Source organism: Scatophagus argus, chromosome 14 (assembly GCF_020382885.2).
Source record: "Scatophagus argus isolate fScaArg1 chromosome 14, fScaArg1.pri, whole genome shotgun sequence".
NCBI classification, from domain to species: Eukaryota; Metazoa; Chordata; class Actinopteri; family Scatophagidae; genus Scatophagus; species Scatophagus argus.
This window is the reverse complement of record NC_058506.1, coordinates 7,704,649-7,726,714: the sequence shown is the minus strand read 5'-3', so window position 1 is coordinate 7,726,714 and position 22,066 is coordinate 7,704,649. Positions and strand designations below refer to the sequence as shown.

The 22,066-nt window shown below is 38.9% G+C and overlaps 1 protein-coding gene across 4 annotated transcripts in view; it reads left to right on the top strand.

Moving 5' to 3' along the window:
* The window catches only part of LOC124070843 (seizure protein 6 homolog), an 87,820-nt gene that overhangs the window by 34,768 nt on the left and 30,986 nt on the right, over positions 1-22,066 (top strand). For all 4 annotated transcript variants that reach the window (XM_046411122.1, XM_046411121.1, XM_046411119.1 and 1 more), the window contains exons 2-3: positions 13,996-14,757; positions 15,215-15,336. In XM_046411122.1, the coding sequence (XP_046267078.1) occupies positions 13,996-14,757; positions 15,215-15,336 (884 nt within the window). The remainder of the gene's footprint in view (positions 1-13,995; positions 14,758-15,214; positions 15,337-22,066) is intronic.

The window sequence follows — 22,066 nt, the reverse complement described above, 5'->3', positions numbered from 1 at the left end:
GTGAGATGGATGAATGACTGGACACTAAAATTTACTTTCCAACCCCTTTGATCCATTCAGGCTAAACCACTTTAATTTTCACTCTTTTATTTTTTCACTCCCTGCACTCAGATTTGTTTCTGCACCACATGTGTTTGTAGATCCTCTTAGGGTAGCCAGGCTTGAAATCCAATTTTGGTGACGCCATAAACGACATGAAAAAATAAATAAATAAAATGAAAAGTATATAACTATGATGATTCTTCTCATTACACAGACGCCAATGGAAAACAACTTTGCAACTTTACTGCAGTGATACATGTTTCTGGGATAGCACATGTGAAAACAGCCAACACTAATCTAAAGTTTGTGTCCAAAGAATAACAGCTGCTTGCTAGTTCATCATCTGGGTTGTGTTTTTACCATCTGCCAGTGCTTCAGCTATATTGGTTCTACTTGTTGTTCTCCAATTACCAGGTATGATAAAGTGTAGCACTTCGTAATAACTTGCTCCTACGTTATGAAGCAGGGTCCTCCTTTTCTGTGAGAAGTTTAAATAACATCAGAGCAGAATATTTGCAGCCTCTCAATCATAGGTGAGTACACTGCTCTATCAGCGGCAGTTTAATAAAGCAATATGCTTCAAGAGGCCATGATATGCAGTTGTTTGAAGTAGCTACTAGAAGAGCTATTCTAAGCTAAAACTCCCTCCTACAGTTTAAGTTGATGATTGATGTATTAATAACCATGTGAAAATGGTCAATAAATCTTTTAGTTTTGTACCTCAGTGACATGTTACCTGTCATGTAATCATAAGGCTTGTCTTTCTGGATATTTTAATTCTTCCAATGGCTTTGAATATGAAGCATTTGAAGTGTAAATTTTATGTACATTTTTGCATTTCACCTGTCTGATATAGTAATACTGGGTGTATTACTATGACAGTACAATTACTAAGCTACAGTACAGTCACAGCATGGAAATATGAACTGCATATCTTACAAATGCAGTAAAAAAACACTAAACTATTGCAGAAGTGTGTGTAAAACTGCATAATCCATTTGTCAGAAAAAAACAAAACAAAGCACCCCGCTAAAACTAAAATGTAAAAGTACTACAGCATGACCCCACCCCCCACCCCACACACACACAGCTTATCTCTTCTTATCGTCAATGACAATTTCATGTTTTATTTTATCCCTCCACAACCTTATCTCTCTTTAACCTTTTCCCTTGCTGTAAAATAAATAAATAAACAAATAATAAAAACTGTTACACTCTATGTGGGGAGAATTAGAAGGGAATCGCTCCAAAGCCAAAATATCACAAGTGATATATTAAATAGAACTGTTGCGGTGAAGGGTAACATCAATTTGAGCTCCTGAGTGCAGCAGTGGAAGATAATATAATATGTTGCTTTTGGAGTGTGGGGCTGTCGATCTCTCTTTTAGCTGTTCTTCTTCTTCTGAGAGGCCAATAAACTGATCGCTGTGACATTATTGATAACCGAGGAAAGCTAATAAGAGTGAGCACCATTCATCCACACACACACACACACACACAATTTGCGATAGTCTTTTGGCACATTTTTCACCCTGGTTACAGAATCAGAATCAGAATCAGAACCAGAATCAGAATTCCTTTATTTATCCCCGAGGGGAAATTCTTTTTTTGTACAGACATTGCACTTGCAGTTTTCTCGACCAAGAAAGAAAGTGAATGATATAAAAATAGGATAAACAACAAGATAAGTATAAATCTAAAAATACAGATATTTACATGTGTACATATGTACGTTTTAATATGTTTTACATATGTTTTGATATTTACTTAAATGGTCTAGCTTGTAAGTATAAGTACAAATCATTATGCAAAACAGCACACTGATACTGTAGATACACATAAGTTGCATTTGTATGGAAAAAATGTAACACACGTGGAATACACCTTTTTAGTCTAGAATATGGTGCTTCTCAGCTCTAAAGAGCCCTGTATCTATCAGACCTCTGCAGGAAGTAGCATCATCCATCACTGTCAGTGTTAATATTGTTTCCCCTCACCTCCCAATAGGCAGCTTGTGTTTTGGTTTACAGCATTTATGTTTTCAGACTTGTGTACTCACAGGCCCTCACCTGGCTGTGCTCTCTGGCACTCCCCTGCCAAAATGTATAAAACTAATTTCAACATTACATGCAGCCAGCATATTAAAATGCCTCAGCTCTAAGACTCTCTCTTTCTCTTTCTCTCGCATAAATCCCTCCCTGTAGGCTTTAGTTTATTATTGTTTGTGTTTTAGATTCTGTTTCTTGCTTCAAGATTGCTTTGAAAAATGTTCTTGTGAAATTGCTGAGTTTTGATGCAGTTAGAAAATGACTGGACTTTTACAGCAATCGATTACATTTTCAAAAGCATGAAAAGGTTTTTCATTGTTAAAAACAGATTGATAAGTCTTATGCCACTGCAGCTATTACTACCACCACAATGGTTAGTACAAAAGGAAGAAAAAGGTAAAGTGAAGTTTCATGACAGTTTTCCCCTGTATTCTTTCAGCTCTGTTTGATAATCTGCATGGGTCAGGTGCCATAAACAGAACTCTGTTTTCTACAGGTTTCCAGCTGCTAACTGGAAAAAAAAAAAAAAAAAAGATTTGCAACCTTCAACAACAGAGCTGGATACTACAAAATTGACAGTCCTGTAGTGTAAGAAATAAACCAGTGGTCTTCTCAGAGTCTCTTTGTTTAGGTGAATATCGTCACTCAATTTAGATGGAATTTTCCAGTATGTGTCTGTCAAGTTTAGAGGGAAGAAAATAACATCTCCCTCAAAGAATAATAACCTAATGGTCCTTCTTTATGTCTACATGCATGGCTGTCTTTCCTTAAAAGAGACTCGACCATCAAGTGTCAAAAACATACAACAATTTCAAACACATCATCTCTCTGCACCTTCTGACTTTTCATCTCTTTTCCAATCCCTTTGACCAAAATTAGACCTTATTTTGCTGCCTTGCTTCAGCAGAGTGCACAGAAAATGTGCTCTTCGCATAATTCTGGAAGATGTAAGTGCCTAAGTGATTTTTGTCTGAGTCTGCTCACCTCTTCCTTTGAACCAATCCTGTAAAGGCGTAAAGGTCAAGGTTCACACTTGAATAAGATCACTTCTGCAATCCAGGGCTATTACAGTAAACTCACCTTTGCCTGCTTGTCCATGGACATTCACATCCACGTTTTAGTACATGAAAAAGTGAAGTAGTTGGAGGTGTAATTCAAGGCTGATTCCCTGCAAACCACAGATTTGCCTTGGTTCTGACATTTATATCAGAAACTACTGACAAAATATTACATATAATTTTTAATTATCTAACAAGCTACTCATTGAAGCATGTGGAAATGAGCAGCACTGGTCAAAAGCTACAGATCACACTTGCCTAAAATTCAGAAAAAGGTAAGGCTTGCTTTGTCCAGCCAAAAGAATATGCTGTGGAGAATGAGACACAATTCAGTATACTGTCTAATATGCATGTGGCTGTGGGTTTGATATACACAGTAACGTTGTTTATACAGGGTGTACATCATGTGTGTGTGTATCAGCTGTGTATGTGTATGGGTACACAGGACTGGTTGTGTATGTCGTACTGCAAAGTTTGACAAATATGAACATGTGGTCAGGTGAGAGCTAAGGTACCAGGTAAACTGTGCTGAATCTTAAGTCTGCATTTAAGGGACACAGGGACTATTTCAGTTTCACTGTGAATGCCAGGAGGCTTATTTCAAGAGAAGGTGACTCTACACGAGAAGTGTCCCACAGAGTGTAAGACTGAGGCAACAGATTTCTAGTTTGCAGGAATGTTCCTGTGAGTGATACAGTTTGATTGTCCAGTGCTGGATTTATTCAACACAAAAAGCATTATAGATAATGACATAATTCTTTTGAAAATAAAGGTCACTGCAACCTAACAAACCTTAAACGTAATTTCTTTGGCCGTGCCATGTATGCTTAAAGCACTGACAGAGTGCACTTTCTTTAAAATTAGCCTTGTTAGCATGAACACAACAGCGCTCCATTTGTTACTAAAAGCAAAACAGGAAAACAATGAAGACAATGGGCTTTGGTATACATTGCAGGCACTTCAATTTCCAGTTCCAGATGGTGTCTGATAAAAAAAAAAAAAAAAACAAGAAAAAAACAAGGGAGTTCTTGCTTGTCTGTCTTGTTTCTCTGTATGGCCTGTGACTGATTCAGTGTGATAACATGAGTTTCTCTACAAGTGTACAAGTGTAGTGGCATACATAGGTATGTTCAGGTAGCTTTTAAATTCATTTCTAATGTTTGTATATATTTGTATATTACATGCTCTTTCCTCTATATGTTGGTCTATGATATTTTTGCAGTGTTAAAGTATACAACAGGAGTTTGATAATTATAACTAACACTGCATAAAGAGAGCGAAATTGCATTTATCAAATACATATCTTTATATATTTCACAACTACTGTTAAAACACATTTTGCAAATTTACAATATAATTATCTACAAAAGATTTAAAAGTTGCACGTTTTGTTTCACCCATAGCTTTATTCTTAATTGACTTCACCATGGAGTAAATGAGAAGAAAATGAAAAGATAAATTACTTCAATGGGAGGAAATGAAGTGTGAAAAGAGATACTCTTCCCACTATTTTCTAGGATGCAGCACATTGCTAAATTGAAACACAACAAGGATTCAGCTTCTACATGAGACGGATTCTGCAATGATTACAGAAAAAGATGTAATTCTAATAGCAGACATTTGCACAACAAGACATGCACAAGTTCTTTAGTACACTGGTAGAAAAAACAAAAAAACAAAAGACCAGACAGAAGACCAGTTGGGGATCGATGTGGCGTGGGAAATGATGCAAATTGATTCAGATAGTAGAATAATAGAATAAAGAGAATTGTTGGCAATTATACCACCTTCAACCCAATCATAGAGTTCAGATTTGGTTAAGGTTGGCCCATTTACCCCCCTTGCAGTTTTAGTGCTTTACTGAAGAATTTATGCAAATAGCAGTGCTGGGTAGCTCTGTTTTTGTTCTGCTCCAGCTTAAAGGTCAAGTCTTATGAGCTTCCTAGCACCATTAAGGCACAGTTTGTTTAAAGTCTGTCTGAAGGACAATGCTCAATGAACTGGAACACAGACAGGCCGTAATAAATGAAAGGGAAAAGTTATGGTTCTGCTCAATGAAGTCAAAGGGCAGATGGAGGATAAGAGTGCATCTCATCTCAATATGCTGTTATCCTCACAACTCAAAATTCAGGCAGACAGTAAAAGGATAATTTGATGCTCTCATGCTGGAATGTCTGCACAGTCATAGATGCACTTTTCTTACTTTAGCCTGGAATGAAAACTGGAATGAATTTCTGACATTTTGTTTGTTTTGTGAAAGGCTTATTCTTCTAGCCATTACTCACTTAATTTACTTTAATTTTCTTCCAGCTACCTTTTTCCACTTTTATGCACCTGTCACACCCACAAACTAAATTAAATTATCAATTCATTAAGTTAACTAATGGAATCATTTATCAGTTTCACCTCATTATTTCCCATAGTCTTTCCTTATCGCCTTATGCAAACAAGAGTAGAATCTGCACATACTGCAGGATTTGCAGCAAATGTCCCTGCTGGGAAATTTTCACCTTGGGTGTTAGGATGAATTCATGAGTGCAAACCTCTACTGAAGACCCTAAAAGGAGTCATGTAGAGTGATCTGAAGGCCTCGTATCCGAACCCAGCGGAAGCTGCTTATTGATTTCTTGTCTAGTGGCTCTGTGTAATAATAAGAAAATAAAGCCCCTGGATATAAGGAGATTGATGTCAATCAGCAGCCTGCCTCAAGTGTAGCTTGTCCCATCTTATTAGCACTCTCTCCATGCACTGAGTGTTCACTGATGACTCCATTGATATGCAGCTGAAGAGAGGAGGCTGTCTGTTGCCATCTTGAGGAGAATTCCCTCATGATTGCTCACTCTGTCATCTTCAGTGTAGAACGAGAGATTGTCATGGAACCATTGAATATCAAGGAAAATCATGAACATGTACCTCCACTCTAATGTAACACATAATCAGGACGGCAGGACAGCCGTTATTACAATCTGGTCAGTACAGGTGAGCCGTAGTGCTACAAACACGCCCTATAATTTTAGAAGTTTTCTGCAAATCATCCTTGCCTTCTCTAAGACTTTCATTATGTAGAGACCCCTCAGTTTAGTTCAATTCATGTCTTTATTGTCCCTTAAGAAGAAGTTCTTTTTTTCAGCAAGGCAGCGCAAAAACATTAAACACAATAAGACAATTGAAAACTTTAAAAGTGCTGGTACTATGCACACAATTCAATAAAATTCAATAAAATAAAGAGTGTCCTATTGTGTGAGACAGGAGAACAGCAACATGAAGAATAAAGATAAGAAAAAGAAAATGCTAAGCTGTGTGAAGAATCAAGAGGCAATTTATAATGTGTTAGAATTAAGAGCACTTACTGCATGTGGGATACATGCAAACTAGAACCGATGGCATAACATCCCATTCATGCTTCACCCAGCAAGAAATCCTTTAAAGATTTAGAGGACCACACCTTTTAATGTAGCCAGGTGTCTCTGTAAGATTCTATATTCACTTTCACAACAGAACACTAATTTTAATTAACCACTCAGGTTTGTTTTGAAGTCAGATTTTTCTACATCGCAAACTAGATATCTGGTTAAATTAGCTCAATATTTAACTTTTTAAAACGGTATTGAATATTACCAGTATGGATGTTGTGACATTATAGCTAGATGTGGTGCAGCATGTGGGCAGTTTTCCAGAATACCTCATAAGACCTCTGGCTTCCTCTGAGACCCTAAATGTGTAAATGAGTAAATGTGCATGCAGAGGAAGAAACATTTCACAAGCTAAATTTCTCCAAGGACAATAAATGGTATTTTATTGTATTTGTGCCACTGCTCAGAATAAGATAACAGTAATCTCATTCTGTCATGGTAATTACCACCTCTAATTTATGAATTAGCTCTAATTAACCAGCTTCAGTGTGCTGTGATGTAATGCAGTTACATGCATAACCTCTTGTGTGTACAGCGTGGTATCTGCTTTTAGCTGTTGGATCTACTGCGGTATATTAAGTTAAACTGAGGTGCACAGTAACATGCAGTATTAATTTCTCATCTGCTCCAGTGTATGCTGTCACTTGCACACAGGATGTAGCAAAAGACATTTGATCACTGGTGGCACAGTGCAATACACAGCACTGTGCCACTGCAAATGCTAACATCTATCATCTCCTTGTGATTTTATTCATCGCCTGTGACTTGAGGCAACTCGCTGGTGTGTGAAGAGTTAAATGTGATAGCACAACGCCCATTCTGTGAACCTGACAGAGCACATCACAATCACGTTGTTCTGACAGTAGACTGGTTATGCCAGCATATTACAGTACATCTATACCTGATTGGAGTCCTTCAAGCACAATAAATTTAAATTGGCTAGCAGGAGGGTGTGATTTTCTAACTGTAGACAGAAACAGGTGAGAATAGGACCTGTCTGGGTTTCTATACACAAAATGAGGGTCTGACAAAGGTTGTAATTTTTGTCAACTTGACATTAACACAAGGTTAAATAACCAATCAAAATACACATAATTTCAGCATTTGCATAACATTACAAATTGTTTCTGAACAAATATTTCATTTCTGATAACAACCTATAGCTGCAGAAAAACCTCTTTTGTCTTGCTTCTGTGTATAGGCTGTCTCGTCTCATTGCATACTTGTCCCAACAGAAATGAATGAGAATTGCCGGCTATCAGTCTTTGGCTGAATGAATTGAGTTTTTGTGTGTTCCGGGAACAGTTACAATCAGAGATGCCCACAAGTTTTTTGCAAGTCCAAATCATGCCTAAAGTCTTGAATACAAGTCCAAGTCAAATCTCAAGTCTGTTATGGATGTAATTATTATTCTATAAACTGCTGCCTGCCATCCAACTGGCAAAAAGCAATGCGCAGCTATATCTAAGGACTTCAAAACATGTGCCATGTCACCGTAGCTGCAATATTAAATTATTGTTATGTGTCATGGAACCTTGTATGTGCCCCAGTTTTACAGCATTGTAGAATATTTAACATTCTCCAGATAGGTATGAAGGCTGGGAATTGGGAACAAAAAAAACAATTGCTGTGACAATGTGGAGACAAAGGTTACACTCTGTAATAGTCCAGTGAGTGAGCAGAGTAGGGGAAAAAGCAGTATAGAGTGAGTCATAGTCTTGTTGAAAAATGGGAGATCCCTTGCAGTTCCTTGAATTGAAACTAAAAAGGTACCCATGCCCTAGGTCAGCGGGTGCCATACATTGTACATATTTTTATTTATATCCCACTTCAAATTTGTTTTTGTGTGAATTTTGATAACCTAAATATGTATTTGGTTAGTATATTTGCTAAATGATTCTTTTTCCTGAGGCTTAGCTGTTGTTTGTACTTCTCACAGCCAAAGTGCATCACCACACACTCACCTCATCCAGTCATTAGTATCAAGCCTTGTCCACAGTGTACTCCTAAAGTTTCTCTGCAAATCTGGCACTCAAGTTTTTTTTTCTTTCGCAATCAGCCAATCACTTGTCTTGCAGAAAGAATCAACTTGGTCCCTTGTCCAGCACTCAGTAAAACAAATAAAGTCCCCAAGAGGTGCTGGTACACAATAAGGACAGAAAGGACAAAAATAAGTGCCAGTACTCAGTCCCAGTGAGTAGCAACCATTTCAGGCACTAGTCCTGCAGATAGAAGCAAATGAAAGAACATGGAGAAAACAGAGGCAAACCACACCCAGAATGAACATTAACTTTCACGAAGTTTGATGTGGTTCATCCAGCATTTCATTTAATTGTTAATTGTTTAAGTTAATTGTCTTCCTATTTGTGTATCAATTTTTATTTTTTTTAAAAATGCATTTTACCCATATAATTGTTTTTTTAATCTATAGTTTTCTATCTTTGTGATTTCAGTAAAAAAAAATTCTAGATTTTTATTTCTGTTGTGCTTCAGCTTTTCATTGTTTAAATTTGTACTTGTTACTATCATCTTCAGAATCTGGTAGGGGCAGGAATCTAATTTAATCATCTTGTTCTGCAAATGTAGAGCTTAATGAGAACTATGCATTTTCCCAGGCTATTTGCATTTTTAAAAATGCCATTTCTTCTATTAATGTAAGTATTGAAGTTCATGTAATCTTTATTTCATCTTTTATCTGTCAGGATTTAAAGCAGCTGAGATGTACCAACGAATAAATCAATGAATGCAACTGGCATCTGGCAAGAGACTAATTTATTATTTCCTCTTTTGTATTTATTGATTTATGTTACAGCATTCAGCTGTATTCTCTGAAACACCAATTAAGGCTCAGAGAAGAGAACAGTATGGAAGACATACCTGCTCCTCTGTAATCACCAGAGTGAGGTCTCCAACCTGTACGCATTGATCCTGTATTGATCTGTGTATGAGAAACTCTGGTTTAACCCAGGTCTCCAGTCTCACTCTCCACTTTCACTCAATACTCTGAGGGGCAGCAACCGGATGGTCAGAAGCTGACCAACACAGATAAAGTTAGAGAGAGAGACCAAGATAAGCATATAAGAGGCATGGCTCAGCCAGACCAATGCAATGCAATAACAGCATTCTGCAAAACCACAATTCCCAAGCTTTATCATACAGTATGGGTGTGTTTGAGATTCCTCTTTACTTTGCAATTATGAAGAGGGGGCCAGCCTTACATACTTCAATCATTCATGAAGACCTCCCTTTAAACTCTTTATTCTTGCTGGTTGCGAGTCATATCAAATATGCTTAGTTTGCCTTTATAGTGCAGCTTTCACTGCTCTTGTTGTGACAGAATAGGGCTACAAGGAAATGTTTCTCCTCCATCTTAGAACATCAAAAGGTCTTTGAATTGCTTCTGTTACTAAGAAAGATAAATGTGGTCTTGTCGCGTCTGCCAATAAAATGTAAAACCATGTGTCAATTCTGACAGCTTGGGAGAGGCTTTGTAACAAAATTGTTTACTCTTCTTCTTGAATAGCCTGATCAAACTTTTATTAGCTGGATCGTGGTAAAACTACTCTGCATCAGCGAAATGGTACAGTGGCTTACAGCTACTTTCAAAGTTTTATGAGCAAAGCAGAGCTTCTCCAGTGGCACGGTTAATTTTCACATTTATTCAGACACCATCTCATTTTAAACCTGTATGTTTCCTGTTATGGAAATCCTTACAGAGTCAATAAAGACAAAGTCAGTTTCCCAGGGTGAAGGTTTGCCTCCTGGCAAGAAAATTTAAGCCTCTATTTCAGAGCAGAAGGAAAAGGAACTGACACTTGAATGAAAATGAGACAGTCAGTTGTAGAATATACAAGCTTTCTAATTTAATCAGATGTTTTCATTAATAAGGCCAGCCATGTCGTGGGAGAGGAACTGGACTCTCTGACGGTGGTGTCTGAGAGGAGGATGTTGTCCAAAATAAGGACTATACTGGACTTTCCCTCCCACCCTCTCCACAATGTGCTGATCAGCTACAGGAGCTCGTTCAGCAACAGACTCTTACTCCCACGATGCACCACAGAGCGACACGGGAAATCAAACTGCTGAACTCTGCACTGTGACAGACACACATACTTTTATATATACAATATGTGCACATGTAAATACCTGTATTTTTAGATTTATACTTATCTTGTTGTTTATCCTATTTTTATATCTTTCATTTTCTTTCTTGGTCGCGAAACTGCAAGTGCAATGTCTGTACAAAAAAGAATTTCCCCTCAGGGATAAATAAAGGAATTCTGATTCTGATTCTGATGTTAAGACCTGATCACATAGGGATTAAACAGGTATAGACCTTGAGAAACATTTGAGAATATATTGTTTTACTGTTTCACCCATGACACACTGTTCTATTTTAACATACAAACATTGTATTTCCAGTAAATTGACCTCTATTGACCATTTTAAATTGAATCTGTTTGACAGCTGAGGCTCTTTTACTGTCCTGGAGTGCTGCAGCAAACAGAAACGCTCACCATGAAGATATCTTCTTCATTTGCTGCCTGTCAACAACATTCTCTCATCTATAAGCATGAAAAGCAGGCTGGCAACATTTCTCCCTCATTATACAAACTGTCATCCTGAATGTAAGCTAATTAAGGTGTCAAAGCAGACACAATTGTTTCATGTAGTGAAATGTTCATGTACATAGACAAATAAGAGGATTATGTGAACTCTTTTATTATGTTATATAATATAGCTTTATAGCTCAGGTCCTCTGCCAGAGGTCTGGGAGTTTGAGGATTCTGCGCAGTATCATAGTGTCCTGGGACTGCGCTCTTCTGGACAGAGACCACGATGTCGTACCTGGAATCTGCTGGAGCCACTTTTACAGTCTGGGGGTCACGGCCCCCTGTGCCCCGATTACTGCTGGCACCACAGTTGCTTTTCTAGCTCCTCTTTCAGCATTGGTATTTTTTGAGCGTCTTGTGTTCCTTCTTCTTGATGTTGCTGTCACTTGGGATCTTAGCTTGGTCATTCTCAATCACCTTAGGAGGCGTCTTCCATTCTGACCTTGGGACTTCCAGCCCATACTCAGAGCAGATGTTCCTGTATACTGTGCCAGCCACTTGGTTATGGTGTTACGTGCATGCTGTTCCTGCCATCATCTTACACCCTGCTGTTATGTGATGAATTGTCTCAGGGGTATCTTTGCACAGCCTGCACCTGGGGTCCTGTCTGGTGTGGTAGACACCAGCCTCTATCGATATATATATATACAGAAACACACAAAATGTGCAGCGATATACAGCCACACAGTGTAAACATGTACAGTGAAAGAAGGTGAAACAGTACAAAAACACAGAAAATTAAATGGAATAAGAAGGATGGAGATTGTGCTGATGCCAGAATGAAAGCAAGACTTCTCAGTCAGCTGTATATTTTTTTGTCAGTTCACCTTAAAATCTTAAAAGGATAGTGATTTCCATTGATGGGTTTTTTCTTTTTGTTTGTTTTTTTTTTTGTCCATCGGTCCCCAGAGAAATACACTGTAATTCTATCTGTACCATAACATGACAGAAAGAAATCTTGCCAACACACTCCTAGAACAGCAAGTCAACACTAGATTTTCAAAACCTGAAGAAAACTCTTTCCACAAAAAGGTTTGTAAATGAGGCAAAAGTCTTTGTTGTCATCTGGGAATGTGTTACCTATCAGCCAGCTGGAGAATATTTGATCATTTCAGGATAATTGTCATGTCACATGTGTCTGCCACTAAGCACATACAAACAAGTACATCTTTCACAATCGGATTTCCCCAAACAACTGATTTGAGGGGAAAATATAGCAGATAATGGGATAAATATGACACACAGAACAGTCAGTTAAAAAAATGCTGATGTTTAAAATAGCTCACAAGTAAACAGATAATGGGCTTTGCAGTATATTGGGCTGCACTGTTCCTTTACATTTGGTTAGTCACTTTCAATAGGTCAGGAAGTCTCTGTAGCTATAACCAGATTGTGCCCGTAAGTCTTCAGAGTATTATTTCATGATAGATTGGGGCCTCTTTTGCTGTAAGCGAATTTACACAGTTATAATGGTTGATAAGACAGGTGTCACAAAGACAGGTATAGTCAACATGTACACCTTTAATCCTTCCAGTCTTAACTTAATAATCAGGTTTGCACTGCTTATTTTCCAGCAGAGGTATTTCTTTATTAATTCTGAAATTATTATACAGTTATTAAATTCATGCATCTGTTTGTTGGCACTGAACTCTAACTGTGTTTATATGGCTGGTTCATTAAAATTGGAGCTCAGTCTGTCTTTCAAGTGGATTAGCAGTGTCATTGCAAACATGAAAAAGCTGCTGCAGGGAACATCTTTTGTTTTTGTTTTCACACTGTAAATTGCCATAAAAAGTTCTGTATTGGAACTTGTTTCATTTGCAATAATTTATCACATATGATGTCAACTGTTGTGGGCCATGATGATTAGTAAGAGTGCAGGGAGTGTTTTGCAGTTGACACGCATAGATCCATCCACTGATTTAGATTTTTTATTTTATTTTTTTATTATTATTTACTGACTATTCATTGGATGTTTTTCCTGTGGAACATTTAACAATGCCTGTGGTTTGTTTGAGTGCTGTGTGTGAGGCTGAAAAAGGAGTGAATAAGAATAATACCCTACAGGAAAATGCCTTACAAAAATATGTGTTTTTAGACCTTTTTATCCTACAAGTTACTAGACGATTTCTGCTCCATGTTTCTTGGCTCTGAGATTTCACTGCCTGTGGGGAGTGATTGTGAAATGCATCTTTGATAATAAACTGGCTTTCTGTAAGCTGTTCCTCACCACTGTAGGTATTAATTGGCCACATGAACCTTAAAATAACATCCTTGTAGTCCATGTGCAGTTTGTCTCACTGAATTTAGCTCAATGAGAAATGTACAGTGTCATGTACATGTTACTGAAAGAAAGGATCTGATTTTACTGATGATGCACATGAAAATAAATTGTGATCTGACAGCACATAAGATATTATGACGACATCTTTCATACTGTTACTTGTAGTGACCTACATACAGCATGTCATCCCATCGGAATGGTTATCATATTTAGCATAAGGGATTATACTTACTATACGACCGCCTCTTCGCCCAAAGCCAAACAAATACACATACTCACAGACACGCATACACACACACACATCCACAATGAACTGTTTTAAATAGCAACAAAATATATGTGTAAGAATTATACATAAGAACAGCCTCATTAGGCATACTTTTGGTAGATTATAGTCTGGCTGGCAGACTTGATGATTCTATAATGAAACTGTCAAGAAGACATACTGCCCTTGTGTACTGTATGTTGCTTTTGTATCTTACTGGCTCGTAATATTCTGCTGAAAACAAGGATCTTCTCTATTCCTTTTTTGCTTAGGTCCAAAGGAAAACATTGACATTAGTAAGAGGACACTGGAGCCAGACAGGGTTTCATCAACATTGGACAGAGAGAGTGAAATCCATGCTGTCACCACGGTCTCACCGGTGAACATCCCCAATCACCAGCCTGTCTTCAGGGGCCTGCTGCTTCATGAGCACCTACTTACAAGGGACTTCCAGGGAGACCAGCACTTTTTTAAAAGGGATGGCTCCTTGGCTGCATATTCAACCATGCCAGGCTCTGTGTCTGCTTCAGATGCAGAAGACCCTGTCACTCAGCTGGTGCCCCATGAGGATGCCCCAGCCTTCTCAGACATTGCCACTACAGCCACTGCAGCTGCCACCTCCCCACTGACCACATTTTCTCCCACAACACCTAGGCCACCCATATCCCTCCCTCATATGAAATCATCAAAGGATAAGACCAGAGGGGAAGGCAAGGTAGAGCCAACCTCAGGCTCCCTGACCACTCAAGTGACACCAAACAATAAAGGTTCAGCCAGTGCAAATAACCCAGTGGCTCCCTTATCCATACAGAGGAGTCAACCTCAAAGTTGGGACGTTTTTCGTGTGGAGGCCACCCTTGCACCCTCTTCAGTGAGGATGGATAAAGGCGAAGCCAGAGAAACAGCAGTGAAGAACAAAACCAGCCAAGATCATTCATTCCCCAACCCAACTTCAGCATCCCGAGAAGAAGGTACGACCGCAAGATCAACAACCATAACCACAACTACCACCATCACCACCGTGCAAACCGCAGGTAGGCATGTTTTTTTTCTAAATGTCGATGATATACTGAGCAGAACATCCAAATGTCTTTGAGACATGGGTAGAAGCAGCCAAATAACTTTTTTCCCTAATGGAACATCAAAGTTGAGACTAACAAAAGATTTGATACATCCATCCCAAGAGGACAGAAAAATTAAGCACTGTGAACAGCACTGCTGTTCATTTTGCATGCTGTGCACTGCTATTCATCTCTCCACCAGGGATAGCAGAGTTGCTCATGTGTCAAAAACAATGTGATTTTCCCTTATGTGTCCTGCCTGTCCTTCCCCCTGGCCACAGAGGGCTGAAGGCCCAGATGAGCAGTGTCGGACAGGAAATCTGCAGAGATAGTTAGAGGGTTACAGGGCCGTAGAAACACAGGTGGGCTGTCAGAAAGATCAGTCGTCCAGGAAAAAGGGAATAACTTGTCTTTTTGCTGTCTCCCACAGAGTCGTGCAATCTGAATTTCACTGACCCTGAGGGAAACATCGAAATCCTGCAGCAACCTGTCTCTGGAGTGGAGTGTAACTACTTGGTTACTGTCTACCTAGGTTATGGCATTGAGGTTCAGGTCAGTGCTAAAGGCTATGTTGATGTATGATGCTGTGCCTTCAGTTTTGAAACTACGATATGCAACTTCTGATCAAGTGGTAAAGTTTGAAATTGCATCTTTAAACACATGTCTATATTTAGTTGCAGCAGAAACAATCTGTAAATACGTTAAGCACTGACATTGTGTCATTTTTTAAGTTTGGTTAAATTTAGTTTCTGGTCATCTGTCCAGTGTCCAATATTTACTTTCTTTTAAGCTCTGTTTTTTGTCTACCACCAACCCAAAAGGAATAATATGCCTCTTTAACAGCTAAATACTCCACCATGTTGACCAGCTGGTCACCAACTTTGTTTGCTGTTTGATGCAGGACAGGTTGCATACAGTGAGTTTATCAGAGCTGTTTTATTGAAAATTATTTCCAGGCATGGCACTGGTGGCAGCTGTAGGATTGAACCAAAGAGTAATGTTGAGGATCATAAAACCAAGATTATCAGCTGAAAGAAATTAAAGCTCACTAGAGCTGAGAGGAAATGCAGAATTGGCTCATGATTGTCGAAATACACTGTGCTGTCTAATTCTTTATAAAACACTTCTACAAGTAAAATAATCTTGCTAGAAATTTTTTTTTCTAAAAAATAAAAATTTCATTCTAGTGTTGAAAAGCATGGATTTACTTTAGTTTAGTCTTAGCTGTAACAATATTTGTTAGTCTTGTGTGGGTTGACTGAGATAGACAGGCAGCAAATTGCTGAGGTGAGTGGGTGGATGGGGGCACAAGTGATGGGGTCCTGTCTCAGGTTGAATGTTTGCTTGGTAAGTCTTTTCACAAAAGGTTATAAAAATTAACTGTCAGTGTGTGTGTTCCCTGGCATTTGCAATTCCTCAAACGCCTCATTTACCACTGGAGAATTTAAAATATGTGAGCTTTGTCTTGCTGCCTCTGGAGGGCGAAGATAAGTCTTGACAGAGTATATGTTTGAGAATGTGTTTTTCTTTGAAAGCTTCCTCTGGGTAACTTAAGTAAATCTTGAACCACTTAAACACACAGCCATACTTACCTGCACGTGCGTGCAAGCGCGTGCGCACACACACAAACACACACACTTTTCACCACATTTACTGTATGACTTCTCAACTTTTACTGCTTCTCCAGTGCATTTGGCAGAACATTTCTTTGGAGCTATACAGTATGGGGAAACACATAGTTATTTTATCATCATATACCAGCCCTGATAACGAAACAGGAGGAACTCATGTGTTTCAATATTATCATGTGAACAGATGGGGTCACAGTCTCGCTCCCCTCCTACAGCTAAACTGATAGTGATCTGATGGCAAACTACACAGAAAACTACTTGGTACGGCTGAGCAGAATGTGGAGCCACAGTCTCTGTTGCCTGCGAAGACATCAAATAACTGAAGATGGAAAGATAGGAATTGAAGTCAAGTATGTGTCATACCTTCTCATCAGTAGTGTGTGAAGTTCCTCTGCCTGGAGGCTTTCCAGGTCCAAAGGTTTTAAAGGAATGAAGGAGATCAGATATTAGACTTGTGCAGTGTGCAGAGAAAATGTTATGCAAGCAGGATCATTTTTAACTTCACATTTTGAATGTTTTACACAGGGATGATTTTTAGGCCCCAACAAGCTACATCCTCACTCACCTGTGTCTAATTCTTGAAGCATTTGATAGGACTCATCCAACATAGGAGGAACATAGGAGCACACACACACACACACACTCGGAAATACGCATATAAACCTAATATTCCAATCTGAAAGCTGAGAACAAAATAGCTGCAATTTTACCACGTTTCTGAGATTCAGAGCGAAGGCTGTCCGAAGAGCTGATGCATTCAGGCTAATATCCTCTGACCTGTATCCGCACACACCCTGAGGTGTTTTGGTCAGCCACCTTTGTAATCCTTTTCATTATTTTACCTCAATTCACAGTAGAATCAGAATCAGAATCAGAATCAGAATTCCTTTATTTATCCCCGAGGGAAAATTCTTTTGTGCACAGACGTTGCACTTGCAGTTTTCCCGACCAAGAAAGAAAGTGAAAGATGTAAAAATAGGATACACAACAAGATAAGTATAAATCTAAAAAAAATACAGGTATTTACATGTGTAGCAAAAATCTAAAAATACAGGTATTTACATGTGTAACATATATACATTGTATATATAAAAGTATGTGTGTCCATCACAGTGCAGAGTTTAACAGTTTGATGGCGACAGGCAGGAATGATTTCCTGTGTCGCTCTGTGGTGCATCGTGGGAGCAAGCAGGAAGCAGGGAGAGTAGCACAACGACTCAGTTGGTAGAGTAAATGTTGGCGTATGTTTCTGAAAACAGAGATGTATTGAAACTTTTTCAATTTGATGTAGTGGCAACACTGTACTTAAGGTCTCCACATCCTGATTAGAGAGTCGGTCCTTATACATATAATCTGAACAGGACATGACACATATTGCAGAAATATATGATGTGATATATATATGAAATTTACTAACAGTTACTAACATCATTGATTTACAGAAACGTGCAGTGCCAACATTTAATTCTGATAACCAGGTTGAGGAAGAGTCGAATGCAGCAAAAGGATAAATGCATTTACTCTCTAAGAAATATTTACTATTCCTCTTAACACACACGGGTTTGTTATACGAACATAGGTCATGTTCAGTGCTCAAATCCATCTGATTTGAGAATGTTTGGGAATAAATATGAAAAATCTGAAATTTTCTGTGTTAAGTCAATACTTCTTTCACCAGTTGGGCAGCTTGCAATTGAGGGAGGATAAAAAGTGTATCAGGAGAATTTATTGCCCTCAGCCTGATTGTTCAACCTCTCTGCCACAACTAACAGCATATAATGCATTGCTCCATCTGGTGATTCTGGCTGCTGCAACAATTTATTTCCAGAATAACTGCACAAATATTAGAAGGCTGATGTAACACCAGCACAAAGATAAACGAATAGTGTAATAAATGCCAAAAATGGATTTTCAGGTGTTCTGTCAGGTGTACTTTGTTAAACATTTCTGTACAACATACAAATATGTAAAATAAGTGCAGGTAACTGAATACATAGAATGCAAGCAAGCATTCCTTGCTGGGGGGTTAAGGTTAGCATTGATGAATTACTTTGAAGTCTGAGTGAATTACTGTAATGTGGAGGATGGCCTGTATTCAAGGCTCAGTTCCTTCAATTTTCATGTCCTTGAAATGCACTTTTGGCAGATTTAAATACAAAGAATCAATGTTGTCATCCACTTAAGCTGGTCAGGGTGTGATGAATTGTTATTAATAAAGATAGACCTATTTCAGTTTGTATACTTAAAATTGTTATTTCATGATCATGTCAAAGCAGCTGTCCCTCTCAAGTTTGGGTAAGAGATATTTACTTGAATTAGCCCTGATGAAATGTAGACTTTGAAGTTGTATGTGGGTCTTCCCGGTTGCTGCTCTGTGCACACATGCAGAAATGAAAGTTTTTACCAGTGAATTTGCAGTATCTTAAGCTGATCTTATTTCTGTCCTCTCAGTCTGTCTCCTCCTCTTTTCTGCAGTTACTTCGGCAATAAGGTTTTAGTAGAGGACAGATGGAGGTTTTCCAGAACTGGGCTGTGGCATTAGAGTGCTTAAAATCTGTTTTGGAGCTTTTTTTATTTGATTAAATAAATCCGGTGGGTTAGCTAGATATCAGCTCTTCCCAGGCCATCTGTCCCACTCTGATTCCTCCATCTCCTCTGCTCGCTGATCTACCTGCCTGGGTCTCAAGGAGTTACCATCGGAGGCTCTGCAAAGGTCGTCCCCAGCTCTGTTTCATGGTGGCCACATCTTTGCACTTGTGCTGAAAGAGAATGTATTGTGTGGGGAGGATGGAAAGTAGTTGATACATTTCAGGGGTTAGGAGCTCGGACGTTGAGAAATTTCTCCCACTGACTCAAAAGCTGGATTTGGGGAATGCCTCCATTTTCTGACAGGCTTTAAGCACTATCATTCAAGGAGATGACAAGCGGAAGTGTTGAGGTCAATACTGTAAAATTCTTTTTCTCTCTTTCTCTCTTTTCCAGCTCTCCAACTCTTTCATTCTCCTTTTTTTGTGTTTCCATCCTTCTCTTATTTATCAACTTTTGTATTTGTCCACCTACTCTACCAGTTTCAGTTCTTGTGGGGCATTAACACAACTCAAGCTTGACTTGCTATATGATTTTCATCTTCTCATGAGAATTTTGACTTAATTCCACTGAATATATCTATTAAAACAACCAAACACCTTTGCAGTTCGAGCTAAGCCGTGATGATTTTTAAATGTAAATTGTCCAGAAAGTGAAAGAGAGCAAAACTTTTCTTTTGCTTACTTTTTTTTTAATTAAAGCTCATAAATATGAAACGGAGGCCTCAAGTCTCGGTGGGGAAAATTACAGCTCCCAAGTTTTATATCCTCCAGCAGTGAATACTGTTTCAGACGATTCCAAACAAGCAAAATAAAACCAAACATCTAATGGGCTCAAGGCTGCATTGCTAATGAGTTACACCTTAGGTGGAGCTGAAGCGCTCAGTGTGGATCAACAGCGAAGTGCCCCTTTAAGGATTGAGATGTTACAAAGCATGCCAAATGTTTATAGCTCACCTCAACTTGAGGGTTAACGATTGGTATTTGATGCTGCCTCTGTGACCACGCTCCTTGAACTCAAATCAATAGTCATGTTAATAAGCAGTCCCAACATTTGATACACAGGCTCCTCTCAGTGCTGGGTGAATTGCTGTATTGATCTTTGTACTCATTTTAATTCCAGTATTTCTCACAAAAGAAGCCAAATGCACATGGCATTGACCCTGGCCGAGTGTGGCTGATGAGGGAGGGACTTTAATTTGTTTTGTTGGTGTTCAATGGCCACTATTGCTCTCATCAGGTGAAAGGGCTGGAGAAAAATGTTATGAAATTTCCACCAGAAGCAAGTCTCAACACATGATAAACACTTGTTAAAATACAATTATCTCTGTTTCTTGTCTCCTCACCTCTGACATACCATCCCTTGGTTTGCATACGAAGGGGGTGCTTTAACAAGGCAATGCACATGTTTTGGCCATTCTGTGATTCTGGTTCATGGCAGCACAAATGACACAACACATAGCGGATGTGTCCCAGAGAAACTGATCCTGACTCAGTAATGGAAGCCAAGACAGGCTTGCTGCCTTTAATCAACTTGATATGAGGCAGAAGGAAGCCTTCATCATGTTGTGCCTTGAGGGAGTAAGGCAGGACATAAAGAAGGCCAGTTTGATCTTGATGAGCTTTTTAGGATGTCAGGGCTTTGCTGAAATGAGTTTTCATGGGGCCTACCACCCTGAGAGGAATGCTTTCAGGTGACACTAATTGCTCCTCCACCCAGCCAACTGTCATAAAGGGAGAGGACTCTGTCTGGCAGAAGGCTATGTTCTCTCCAACTCTTTCAGTGTCATGATGAGGATAGGAGAGTAAAGATCTGTTCGAGAAAATATGAGGAGTAAATCAGTAATGGATGAATTTAAATCTATGCAAAAATGCACACTGCACCAAATAAACTGAGATGCCAAGGCCCAAGACGCACCTCAGAAAGTGAGGCTGATTTATCAAGATTTTCATCAAATGAACGTGATTCCAGTGCTGAGGGCCTTAATGTGTGCTGAAGCTCCTGGAAGGAAACAAAAAATAATACGAGAAGAGATGGTCACTATGTGTTCGAGGCATTTGGTCATCTCTGGAGCTTAAAACGGACCATCTTAAATGTGTGACAATGACAGCTGGCTCCAGCACATTCTCATTAACATTCAGCTTTTGCTGATTGGTAAGGATTCATTGTTTTAAGCAGCCAGGCAAATAGGGAAAGGCCTTGGCTGTCTTATACAGAGGTGAATGTTCAATTAAGATAACGTTCTTTATATAATGAGCACTGAAAAACTCTTTTTTTGTGTGAATTTATCTGGAGATGCACAAAAACACCGACCGGATGTACCACGATTATTCAAATGACAGCCTCGGATATGGGGCGATGAAGTAGGTATAGTACCAGTGTACTTCACTGCATAAGCCGATGCATTCTATCATAGTAATGACGACAATGCAGCTGGTGAGTCCAATGGTTGTTGATTTATTGCCCCCAGCAGCGCGGTCATTTAATTTCCATGTATAGTAGGATCATTTTGATTACATACTGCTCATTTCTGCAGCAGCAATGGCTCCTGTGAGTCAGTGTAAATGTTCATTTCAGAGCACCACCAGATGTTTTCAACAGTAAATTATCAGTGAGAGCCAGCCTCTGCGGACAGCTAACTCATACTGTGTACTTACGGAAAAATTAATAAATGAGTGAATAAAGATTACATGTCATGTGCTAAAAGCATCATTTGTTTGACAGACTGTTTATTCCAGTGCACCAGGAGAGATATTTTCTTCCTGCCTAAACCGCACTTTTATTATTGTTTTTTAAGTACAAAGTTACCCTCTAATTGCGTGAAAGTGATTATTTAGTTTATCTCTCATGAGGGACTAACTGTCAGATACCAGCAGTGACTCTATAGTTACAGATTAAAAGTCATGCAAGGCTGCTTTCTGTTTGGATGTGATAAGATGGTGCTTCACCTCTGCTCACTGTTCACTCAGATAGTTTAACACTACAACACACTGGAAGCTCCCTGTTCTACAAAGGTCACAGTAAACACTGAAAGATCAAGGTACTCAATCCTGCACATATTGTTA